Source organism: Ixodes scapularis, unplaced genomic scaffold (assembly GCF_016920785.2).
Source record: "Ixodes scapularis isolate PalLabHiFi unplaced genomic scaffold, ASM1692078v2 PGA_scaffold1__304_contigs__length_218370807, whole genome shotgun sequence".
NCBI lineage: Eukaryota > Metazoa > Arthropoda > Arachnida > Ixodida > Ixodidae > Ixodes > Ixodes scapularis.
This window is the reverse complement of record NW_024609846.1, coordinates 81,619,320-81,631,927: the sequence shown is the minus strand read 5'-3', so window position 1 is coordinate 81,631,927 and position 12,608 is coordinate 81,619,320. Positions and strand designations below refer to the sequence as shown.

The following is a 12,608-nucleotide window of genomic DNA, read 5'->3' as shown; positions in this document are numbered from 1 at the left end:
GGTAGTGTATCACTACTGCGTGGTGCACGTTAAAGATCCCAGGCTAGCGGGTGTACTGCACTGGCTAAATTGCTTATCTACAGCTGAGAGACATGTCGCAACTTTGAAATGGCTGACCAACTATAGCCTGTGACAGGTCAAGAACGATGTGGAGTCTCCTCCCAGTCCTTTCCAAATCAGCGAAGCGAACGGTGGAGAGGAGGTCGCCTCCTTTCCAGCGTTCTCTCTACTAAAGTGGAAAGAGGTGGGAGGAGCTTCCACTTCGTTTTTGACCTGTCACCGACTATGCACGCTGTATAAATATCCAAACAGCCCCAATTATATTATCCTCAAGCATAACACCTTCGCTGTAAAAAAAGAAAAAAAAATGAGATAATTGTGTTGCTGGTTGTTAGTATATACTTTTGCTAAATTTGTTTTGCAAAACAAGGTGTTAGTATTCTGGATAGGTTCGAATTAATCGCGCAATCACGGGTATGGGCCTGCGGCCTTCTAACTGCGGAGTAAAATAAAGAATACAAATACAAGGGTACACACGAATACAAAACCCTCGAATTAGCCCATTTAGGAAGGTTGTCATGTTTTAACGTTCAGTGACGTAGTCTACTGTCTACCTCGTCTCTTCATAAATACCGAATAAATCTGCATGTCCCGCTAGCTGCGCTTCGGCGAATCATCGACCATTGTCTTGCATGCACTCACAGACTTGACTTACTCAGCCAACACTCAGCTACAGTGTAACTCAGCGCTCGAGTTTCGTCGTTCCCCTCCCGCCTTTAGTGCCGACGTAAATTTGATTTTAGCTTATGCCGGCTATAGCCAGGACAAATTGAAATAAAATGTTCTAACCGTCCCGCAACAGCCAGCCATTTTCTAGCCGTCCCTTTGTTTTAAGGCGAACTTTTCTTTACTTGGCATTTCCAACAGATTACTAAAGCTACGCACTGTGCAGGTAATGTATGACCAGCACGTTGACCGTTCGTACCTGTACGTGTTCCTGCGGTACGGCTTAAAAGTCGAAACTGGCAGAATCGAGTATCGAGGTCTCCTTTTCGTTTCCTCGCTCTCGGGCCAACCGTCGTTGCCGGCGTTCGTCGGGGCGCACGGCGGCACACGGGCTCGCTCGCCGGAGCACGTTGTTAGCAGGTTTCGTGGATAAAAAAAAAATATATATATATATATAAAACCAGCGAAAAGAAGGTTCGTTCGGCAGCGCGGGCAGGGACCTGTTGCCTGCCGCATGATTGGTTTCGTTTGGGCCGTGCGCGAAGCGGGATGGGAGGGCGCGCCAATTACACCCAGATTCCTGCTCGCCCTGGGAACGCTCGTCTGGCGCTGCCTTTGTCTTATCACTTTTTTCCAGCCTTTCTTCGCAACTCTTTCGTGGGCTCAAACATTATCTTCTCTTCGAACGCCTTTTTTTTTCGTTTTTAAATTATTTTTAACGCCGACTGCAGTGATTCTGGGCACGTTCTCGGATGAGAGAGCTTTAAAACGTCCGTTGTACGATGTGAGCGTATATTCACCACAAACGAAACAGCGTAAGCGCGACCCACAGTTTAATGCGTGTCACAGAACTCGTTGCTCTTATTATACGGACGCATCGACAGCGGAAAGTTATAGTCTCTGCTTGGAAATGACGGCTGGCGTGTCCGCGCAGTTTTGTCGATGCACGGCACGTGCACTGACAGAACTGCTGACCAGGGGTCTTTAACCAAGTGTCTGGAACTATAAGTTTTAAGCGCAATGTATCAAACGTATAGCGGTTACGTTGTATTAAAAAAAAAAAACAAAAAAAAAAAACGTCTTGAATTTTTGAGACGGTCTTTTCGCAGAGAGACTCACTTGTTTTAAGTATCATTACTCCGAAGAAGCCACTACAACATGTTGGCTAACTTAAAGGGACCATGGAATAAATTTTTGGCTGGGATAATTGATTTTGGAAGGGGATTTTACCAATCGTGTATCGTATAGTGAGCCAAAAGAAAGAGGATGGAAAGTCAAATCCCTGCTTTTCGGTACGAAAGTTTGAAAATATGACGGACTATTTCTTACCTTCTTTCCTTCGAAAGTTCTCCGCCTTTTCACTGTGATGCATCCGCGGTGCCGAAGAACGTCAGCCGAACCCCCATCACGCATTGGAAACGAGAACTACGTCACTCAGACGTATGCGCTCGTTAACAATCAGTCTGTCGACGAATATTTGGATTCGCGTTCATGGCCAATGAGACCGTGACGGCACTCATCAACAATTGCGAATGACAAATTCTATGGAGTGCTTAACTTGGAGTCATCACATCGGGTGTTCAGGCACTTTCACAACCACCTGATGTCTCATTTCGCTTTTGAGTTGAGGACTATAAAGCTAAGGAGGAAGAAGTTGAAAAAATCATTTCGTAGTCCCTTTAAACCAACCTAATTTAACTTCTTCAGGGTAGAACAGGTTAGATCTCTTGACTATAGGAGCGTGCAAATGTCGCTTCGAATTCAATAGCGCCGCGTCATCCCTAGCTTCAACACTAAAAAAATCCGGTATAAGGTGGCTTTCCTTGGTACCGTTAAGACTATAGGTGATACAGAGCCATTCGTTTTGAATCACCACTTGCACACTCCTAAACCTGACAAATCGTTGGCAACCAATCTGATTCTTCAAGGAAGACTCAGATTGGTTATTTACACAAAAAATATGCAAGTACTGGGTGAGCTTCAAAATGTATTTTGAAGAGATAGAAGACTGGAAGATAACTTATTCATCACCACTCAATGTATAGAAATGGCAATGAAGAACCAAACTCCATTATGGTTAGCTTATTTGGACATCAAGGGAAAGTACGATAATGTGAGCCAGGAAAAACTCTTGGGTCAGCTGAAGGAGGGTTTTTTTCGGCAGACCTGCACGGACAATGAGGTAGTTATGACATGGGAAGCAGAAACTACACAACCCGCGGCAATGAATAGGGGTCTCGGGTAAGGCTGCTCTTTATGGTATATCTCACTGAAGTGGAAAGGAAATTCGAGCAGAGCAACTTAGGTTTTGATGTGAGTTATATGGAAGGAGAAAGAAATGTACAGGTAAAACTAGGATGGTGTATGCGGACGACATATGTACTAGTGGCAGGTAACGAGGACACATTACAGGAACTAGCTGCAATATGTGGAGAGGAAGGGGATACTTTGGAGTTTTAGTACTGACAAATCTGGAGTAATGGTGTTTAACGACGAAAAGAGGGAACCCCTGAGAATATAAGACATTGTAATAGACAACGTAGAAAAATACAAATATCTGGGAGTCTGGCTCAATTAAGGGAAGGAAATTTCTAGGGGATCATGAGGAGGATATAATTAGAAAAAGGAAAAGAAATTAATCTATTATGAAGCTCAAGGCACCATGGAAATATAATGGATATGAAGTGGTCAGGGGTATATGGAAAGGAATGATGTTACCAGGACTGTCTTTTGGAAATGGAGTACTATGCATGAGATCAGAGCTTCAATCAGCATTAGAGATTCGACAAAGAAGCGTAGGCAGATTGGCACTTTGAGCACATGGAAATACACCAAAAGAGGGAGTACTGGGGGACATGGGCTGGTCGTCTTTTGAGACGAGGGTGGAGTGTTGGGCAAGTTGGTGATTCATAATGGTTAAAAGGCGCGACAAGACAGCGGACAGAAGGAAAGACACAGACACAGAAATTTGAACAAAGGTTGACCGAAATGGATGATCCGCGGTGGGCGCGGAAGGCATTGAAGTATTTATGCATGAAAAGTTTAAACACAAAATGAAAAACCGAATCCGAAAGCTTACATTTAAATTCCTACACACTAGAGATTGCGCTGAGCAGACTATTTCAGAGAAAGGGGGAGTGAAAGAGGTAAAAAAAAAATATGGGATGGATTGAAGGAAAAATTAGCTCTAACAATGTATAGGTCACAAAGACAGGACATAAGAAAGGAAAATGTGTCTGACAATTCAGCTGGAAGTCCTTTACTCTGAGGCGAGAATGGGATTTTTCAGGACGAGGAAGTATAGTCCTAAATTTCAGGAGACAAACACATTTTGTGTAGCCTGCCATAATGAAAGCGAAACATTACAGCACTTAGTTTTGAAGTACACGGGGCCTCGCCCTGCCCTTTCTGAAGGGGTTGCAGATTTGGCTGGGGCCCTGGGTTTTGCTGGTGACAATGGAAGGACGAAAAAGAAAAGGATTACAGTCACAAAGTTGCGACTAAAAGATTTCCATAGTAACCCTGAGCCGTAGGAAGAATAAAAAAAATGGACAGAACAACGAAGAGAAAAGGGGAAAGGACATTGCAGGGTATTCTCAGAGTAGAGGTCGAGGAGAGGGTCGTCGTACAAGCACAGTGGGAAGAGATGAAGAGGGAGTCGATAGCGAGGGTAGTGTCATGGGTGCAAGGTGCTAGAAAGGAGGGAGCGAGCAGTGCGGCCACGAAAGCGGTTTCCATGACCGCGCAAAAGGAGAAGGAAACAGCTGCATTGGTAGAGCCCAACCTGGTACCGGTGGTAAATGGAGGGGGTAGCAGCGTAGTGCCAGGAGAGGGAGGGCAGCAGTCGGCGGGTAGGATAGTCCTAGTAGTGTGAGACTCCAACGTGGCAAGGATCGTTGAGGGAGTGCTAGTCAACGTGAAAGAGGACTAGAGGGTGCGAGTAGAGGCCCATAAGCAGGAAAGTACATGGTAGATGCCATTGCCAAAGCAGAGGAGGTATGGTGGGACAACATGGAGGGGGAAACCTAGCGTTGATCCACGCCGGACTCAATGACGTGTTGAACGGGAGGAGCCAGAACCTGGGAAAACAGATAGAGGAAGGTCTGGGTAAACTAGGAGCAGTCAGTGAGAGGGTGCATGTGGAAATATGCACTTGTTTACGTGTCCGGGGACAGTCTCTTGACATCGAGAGGCGGGTCATTGAGGCTAATCGGGTGATTAAAGGGGATGAGCCGACGGCTTGAGTATGGCGTAATAGAGCTAAACTGGGAAGTTTATGCGGCTGGCTCCCAGCTGCCCTCTTACACGGGGTGGAATCCACAACAGCCCATACCCAGGTAGGAGAGTGGGAGAGAGGCTGAGTCGGCATGTTGCAGCTTTTTTGGGGACCCACAGAGCCCGGAGGGCACCGGTGTAGATGTACCAGTACCATATGTACCGATATCAGAGTCGGGGGAAGCTCCCGTGTGCGAGTACAGCAAGAGCAGCAGGGAGAGCAGGAAAAAGCCCCGTAGAAGTAAAAAAAAAAAAAAAAAATCAGTTCAATATAGGATTTATAAACATGCAGGGAGGTAGAAACAGAATAAAGTTGGAGGAGATTGCTGAGCAATTAGAGGCTGAAACTTTTACAGCGTATGGGGTAGCAGAAATGCCTTAGAGATGAGGAGGAACCACCGTACATACCAGGCTACTTTTGGATGGGAAGTAACCGGAGATAGGTGAACGCAAAGGCGGAGGTCTAGGCATGTTAGTTAAAAGACTAGACTGGGAAAAAGAAAAGGAAAATACGGAACACTTTACATGTATATCGAAGGCCATCAAAGAAATTGGCCTTTATCAGGAAATGATTATTATAGGAGACAGGAATGCCCACTTAGAAGAGTTTGACGGATTCACAGATACAACCGGAAAGTTGCTAGAAGATTTCTGTGGTGCCCTGGACCTATCTTAGTGAATGTACAAGTCAAATGCGATGGAAAAATAATGTGGGAATGAAACAACTCACACTCAACAATAGACTTCTGCCTCATATCCCACAAACTGTATGACAGGCTAGGAAGTATCTAAATAGATGAGGAAGGTGCAAAAAGCTTAGGGAGTTGTCACAGGAGTATTAGGATTAAATTTGGTGCGTCCGAACCAGAACAAAAAACTCGGGAACGAGCGGGTAAGCCGAAACGAAGTGAAGCTCAAATACAAAAAGTATTTAAAAGCATTAAGAACATAGTATCGATACAACTTGAAAGGAAATGGACGTATGAAAATCCAATAGGAATCTTTAAAAGAGAATTAGAGAAACATTGAATTAAACAGAGAGGACAGCAAGAACGAAGACGAACCATAAAGCTGGTGGGATAAGGAGGTTTAAGCAGTCATATTGCAACGCCAAGAGGCATCTAGGGAGCATAGGTGGGCAAAGAAAAGGGGCGCCTTGCCAACTGAGGTAGCATCAAAATGGGAGAACTTCCAAGAGCGTAAAAGGGAAGCATCGGCTTTAATACAGGCCAAAATTGGAAGTGCAGGAGTGCAGTGGATGATGGAAATAAATAAAAAAGAAAGGAATGCGGAAAAAAGGTTTTAGGAGCACATTAAAGCACAGGGTAGAAAGACAGAGGGTTTACAACACTTGCTGACCACACAGAAGAAGAGAAGAGTAGAGGGGAAAGAAGCACGCGAATATGTTAAGCAGGCAATCGAAGAGGCTTTCTCCCAGCTTGTGCAGAGAGAGGCAGTGAATAGCACGGTCTCCAGCAGAGTTGAGGAGGAACAGAATTGTGTAACGATGCAGACGACTGCAGAAGAATGGGACAAGGCAGAAAGTAAGGTTCCAGCAGGTACTGCGACCGGCCCAGGCAACATACCCATAGAACTCATAAAGACACTAGGAGAATGAAGCAAAATTAAATTAGGGCATGTGATTAACCAAGTAATTAAGGGAGGAGAGGTACCCAATGATTGGAAACTAAGTAAAATGCGCCCGATAACGGTAACTTCAGTTCTGTACGGATTAGCTATGCAGGTAGTAAAGCGCAGAATGGAGCAATGGGCAGAAGATATGCAAATACTGGGCGAGCTCCAAAATGGACCCCGAAGAGATAGAGGACTTGAAGATAACTTATTCGTCACCACTCAATGTATAGAAATAGCAATGAAGAGCCAAGCTCCTTTATGGTTAGCTTATTTGGACATCAAGGGAGCGTACGATAATGTGAGCCAGAAAAACTCTGGAGTCCGCTGAATGAGTATAATTTAGATACAAATTTTGTTAGGTTTCTTCAGCAGGGGTACACAGACAACAAGGTAGTTATAACATGAGAAGCAGAAACTACACAACCCGCAGCAATAAAAAGAGGACTCAGGCAGGGTTGTCCACTGTCACCTCTGCTCTTCGTGATATATAATAATAATAATAATAATAATAATAATAATAATAATAATAATAATAATAATAATAATAATAATAATTCATGATTGCTATTATTATTATTATTATTATATTATATATTATAATATATAATATAATTATATTCTATAAAATATATATTAATATATATATATATTATATATAATTATATATATAATACAATATATATTATAATATAAATATATTATATTATAATATATTTATAATATAATTATAATACTTATATTAAATAATAATATTAATTATAATGATAATAATAATTTTGTATTCAGGAACATTCATAAATTCATACAGGAGTGCGGGGGCAATCAAAGCCAACAGTGGCTTGTGTGACGCCGCCCAAAAAAAAGAAAAAAAGTAAAGAAACAGAGGTGGAATGTCCAAGAACACAGTCAGTAAAAAATTAGCACAAAGAAAGCAGAGAACGGGAAAGAAAACGAAAGCAGTTAGGTGTGTACAAGACAGGATGACTAATATATACACAAATGCAAATGAAGTATATATAGAAACAATTGTGAAACGACCAAGAACAAAGACAGTACAAAAATTCGCAAAAATAAAGCAATGTGGACGTAAAAAACAAGAATAAAGCAGTTAGGAGTGCACAAAACATGACTAATATGTACACAAATACATACGCACTATATATAAACATTGTTATGCAATCTCTCCTCCAGAGAGATAAACTTTCATACTTTTCTTCAGCTGGCTCAAAGAATTAGCCTGCAGAATTTCAGAGTGCAAATTGTTAAACGTCTCAGGCACATAATATTCGCGCGTATTCCTACCATATCGAGTATAGACAAAAGGGATTTTAAATGTTTCTTGAAAACGAAGGGAATGAGTAGGTATGTTTTCTCTTTTGAAATCATCAAACCAGAAGTAACGTTGGACAACAGCTCGAGTAAACAGACTTCTGAGTCATGGGAATTGCAGGAAGTTAAACAGGTCACTGTCATCAGGTATTTGCAAGCCATAAGATACACTTTTCAAAATATTTTTTTAAATGCTATCTATTTTACCATGCCACTGGGCAGAACACTTCCCAAACACTGTAACCCCATACCTTAACACGCTATATGCAAGTATGTGGGCGATTATTTTACGTACAGAAAAAGGCATAAGCGATTTGATGTTATATAAAAGACAACTTATGTTGAGGAAGTCGAAGAGAAGAAAGAAGAAGGCACGAGGAATTGAAGTACTGATCGAGACTTTAGAAAGAGGAAGATGAGGGTGTTGTTCTTTTTTACCATTAAACCCAACGGTCACATAGACCTTCTGATGCTAAAGTCCACCGTCTCACTGATAGATCTTTAAGAATTCCACATGGTGCCGAAACCCGGGAAAGAGCTTCAAGTCATCGTATCGTGCTCAACAAGGCGTTGCGAAGGCAAGTGAAACGGAAATCTTATTGATCACAAAGAGCCAAACGACGGAAGCATTACGACCGGGAGAATTAACGCGAAGATAAACTCTTCGGCTTAGAGATCTACAAGGTTGGAAACGGCATCAGCTGACCGCTGAGCTCACAAATAGCCATGGATCGGTTGAAAGCCAAGCGTTCAGCCCGACGAGCCCAGAACACGCGGCTGATTAACGACGCCGACACGATCTTGAACGATCCACAGACAGACTTAGGCAGGCTCCACGCGGTCAAGGATCGGCTCTCTGCCAGCAACATCGAGCTAGACCGCATCAACGAGGAGCTGGAGCCATTATTGCCAACGACGGAGCTGGAAAATGAGTACGCTTCGGTAGCCGAGTACCAAGACCACGCCATCAGGGTTCTCGCAGAGCTGCGATACAAGATCGAACACCTGGAGATCACCAGACGTAACCCTGTTCCTCCTGCAATGGCCCCATTACAAGGCGCTGAAAGTATCACCCCAGTGAGTGGTCCAAGATTGCCGAAAATGGACATAACCATTTTTAAAGGCGACATCAGCCACTGGCGCACTTTCTGTGAGCAATTTGATGGAACAATCCACTCATGTCGGGCATTGTCTACAACTGACAAGTTCCATTACTTACGCCGCTACCTCGCAGGCGATGCAGCATCGGCAATTGCCGGGTTACCGACGACCGAGCGGTGCTACGCAGATGCTAATGAACTCCTTAAAAAGCGCTTCGGAGATCCCAAAAGAATAGAGCAGGAGCACCTATCAGCACTGCGAAACCTTCATCAGATTCGATCTTCGGTTGACACCCGGGGTCTTCGCAAGCTTTATGATTCAACGCAGCTGAACATGCGTTGCCTCAACGCCCTAGATGTTCCAACTGCAAGTTTTGCGGCAATGCTCAGCGACATTCTGATGAAGGCAATGCCATATGACATCGTCGTGCAATATCATCGGCAAGTCAGCTACAAGCTCTCAAGCAACGCAAATTTGATGCAGGGCGACGGTTCCGCATCAGAGACATCCACTGCCGCTTCGAGTCTCAATGAGATTCTTAGTTTCCTCCGCATCGAAGTAGAAAGCAGTGAGCGAAGCGGCCACCCCGCAGCTCGAGGCAAGGAGCAAACAGACGAAACGAAGGACCAGTCCCAGCCGGCGGCATCAGCGCTCCATAGTGCGGCACCTTCAGCGCCAGAGGAATGCCTTTTTTGCCCAGGCGAAAATTTCTAACTGGGACCAGTTGGCACCTCAACTGGTTTCAACTGGGACTAACTGGTCCCAACTGGGAATCAACTGGGACTAACTGGTCCCAACTGGGAATCAACTGGGACCAATAGCAGTCCAACTGGGACCAGCTGAGGGGTCAACTGGTTTGAACCATTCCCAGTTGGGAGTCAACTGGTTTGAACCATTCCCAGTTGGGAGTCAACTGGTTTGACTCCCAGTTGGGAATGGAGTGCACTGGAACCAGTTAGGAAAGTAACTGGTTGGAGCGATTCCCAGTCGGACTTCAAATGCCTTTCCCGTTCCCAGTTCACACTGGGCAACAATTTGGACAAGTTAAGAAAACTAAAAACACTAACATTTTTAGATTTATACAAATAGGGAATTTTTAATTACTGGGGTACATTTATATATTTATAAAAATAATATAAAAATTTTAATTAACTAAATAATTTTTTAATTGGAAAATATAATTAGTGACAAAATGTGTTCACCTACATTTACACTTTTAGTGCATTATTAAAATATATTAAAACATTTATTTAAATACCTACAGTACTTTTTTTCTTTTAATAAATAAATTTATCTTTTGACTAATCAGAGCTAGCCGGCCGCCGTGGCACGCGGGTGCGGATTAGTGGTACGCGCTGTCGACAGATGGCGCTGCCTATGCTGACGCCGGAGTCGGACGGACGCGGTAGAGAAGGGTCGCCATCGCCCAAGTTGGCGTCGTTATGAAAATGTCAAAACTACAGCTGCGCTTCTTTGGACCTAACTGTACAAACACCAAAGTGGCGGCGGTGAACTTCGAGGATGGAAAGATGCAGTTCAGCGATCGGAGGGCACCCAGGAAAGACCGGACGCACATGGACCTGACGGAAGAGAACACGCCGCGGAGAGCACAATGGCGAAAATGGCGGGAGGTCTACCTCGAAAATGTTCGACTGTTGTGACAGAGATTGCAAGGTGGGAGCGCTACCGCATCTTATCAGGACTTCACCTGCGCAACGCGGGATCACGGGTGAGCACCTTTCTTCACGCGATGGGAAGAGAAGCTGAGGACGTCTTCACTAACAGACGCCAGCGGCCGATCTTCCTTCATCTCATGAGTACTACCTCTGAAAAAGCGATTCAACCGTCGCGAGCAAGTGGCTAAACCCGGAGCGTGTACGTCACCGAACCTATTATTTAGTTTCATTCTCCAAGTTTTTGACAATAAAGTCTTGTCAACCTTCCATTTTGTGCCGTGTTTCATTGTTGCTGGAGTTGGTACCAACTCCAACTGGGACCAGTTGTAACTGGGACCAATTCCAGCTGGGACCAACTCCAACTGGGAATTGTGCCATAAACCAGTTGCAACTGGGACCAACTGGTCCCAGTTGAACGACTCCAACTGGGACCAACTGGTCCCAGTTGAAAATTTTCGCCTGGGTGTCATTCCAAGAAGCACGAGACACAATTTTGCGATGCTCAGGAGACGCTATACAACAAAAAGATGATGTTAGGAAGAGATGGGAGATGCTTCCGGTGTACTACAAAAGGGCATCGTGCTAGGGATTGCCGAAAAAGATTGATCTGCTCATCATGCGGTGGTCGACATGCCGTCACTATGTGTGACCCGTCATACATGCGAACAAAAGAAGGAGCAGTCGCCTGTGTGTCTTCGTCTAAGCCGTATGAAAAGAGAGATGACTCGTGTCAACGGACAATCGGAGATCGAGTCCACCTACAGACATTTAAAGCATGGGTCATCAACAAGGACACCGGCCGATATATAAGGGGAATTCTGGACGGAGGCAGTCAGCGATCATTTATTCAAGAAGACTTGGCGCAGCGATTGAATCTCAAGATTCTTCGGAAGACGAAGCTTAAACTGAACACGTTTGGCAGCACTACCAGCAAGGAGCTTGAACATAGCAATGTAGTGGAGGTCCGCCTCAAGAGTCAATTTGACGATAGCGAGTGCTTAATCGAAGCGGTAACCATTCCGGTTATTTGCCAGGACATTGCAGCGCAAATTTCTGAGGACAGTTTTGTAGAGTTCTTACGCCTGCAAAATAGAAATCTAGCAGATGGCACAGTGGTTCCAGAAGTGCAAGTTACGCCGGGAATTAGCCTACTTATTGGATCCGACCAAGTTTGGAAAATCCTCACAGGAGAGGTCGTGAGATGTAAGGAAAGCGAGGGGCTGGTGGCAGTCAACACGAAAATAGGTTGGACTTTGCAGGGACCGTCTATACCAAAAGGGATCTTGACGTCCGCATCGACTTTGATGGTATGTGTACTGAACACCCAAACTTTGACAGAGGATGAAATTACATCCGAATTACTAAAAGCCTTCTGGGAGCTGGATGCCATGGGAATTTCGGCTAAGGAAGCTGCGGACGACAATCTAAGCCTCTGTGCATATTTTGAAGAAAACATAGTCAAAGATGGCCAACGGTACGAAGTAGCGTTTCCTTGGAAGGTGGATTGCACAGAGCCCTTGCAGAACAATCGAGACATAGCACTCTCACGCTTGCGTTCGCTTCTCAGACGACTTTTATCCAAAGAGGGCTTACTTCATCGGTACGACACCACCATCCGTCAGTACATAAAATTAGGTCATGCGGAAGTGGTGCCATCCGACTTGGAAGGGGATAACAAGAAACGCACCTATTACATGCCACACCGAAAAGTTGTCCGGGAGGAGTCTACAACCACAAAGCTACGAGTAGTCTTCGACGCTTCGTCACATGCAAAAGGATGCAAGTCTCTCAATGACTGCCTGGAAAAGGAACCAAACTTGAATCCAGACATCCTCCAGATCCTTCTTCGGTTCAGATGGTATGCGA

The 12,608-nt window shown here is 44.5% G+C and overlaps 1 protein-coding gene across 1 annotated transcript; it reads left to right on the top strand.

The window, feature by feature from the left end:
* The first annotated feature begins 8,691 nt into the window (after window positions 1-8,691).
* On the top strand, window positions 8,692-9,780 carry LOC120838993. Its single transcript, XM_040209177.1, has one exon. The coding sequence runs from the start codon at window positions 8,692-8,694 to the stop codon at window positions 9,778-9,780; it is 1,089 nt and encodes a 362-aa protein (XP_040065111.1).
* The last annotated feature ends 2,828 nt before the right edge of the window (window positions 9,781-12,608 follow it).

Coding starts and splice junctions, on each gene's coding strand:
- LOC120838993 (XM_040209177.1), top strand. CDS start 8,692: ATGGATCGGTTGAAAGCCAAGCGTTCAGCCCGACGAGCCCAGAACACG.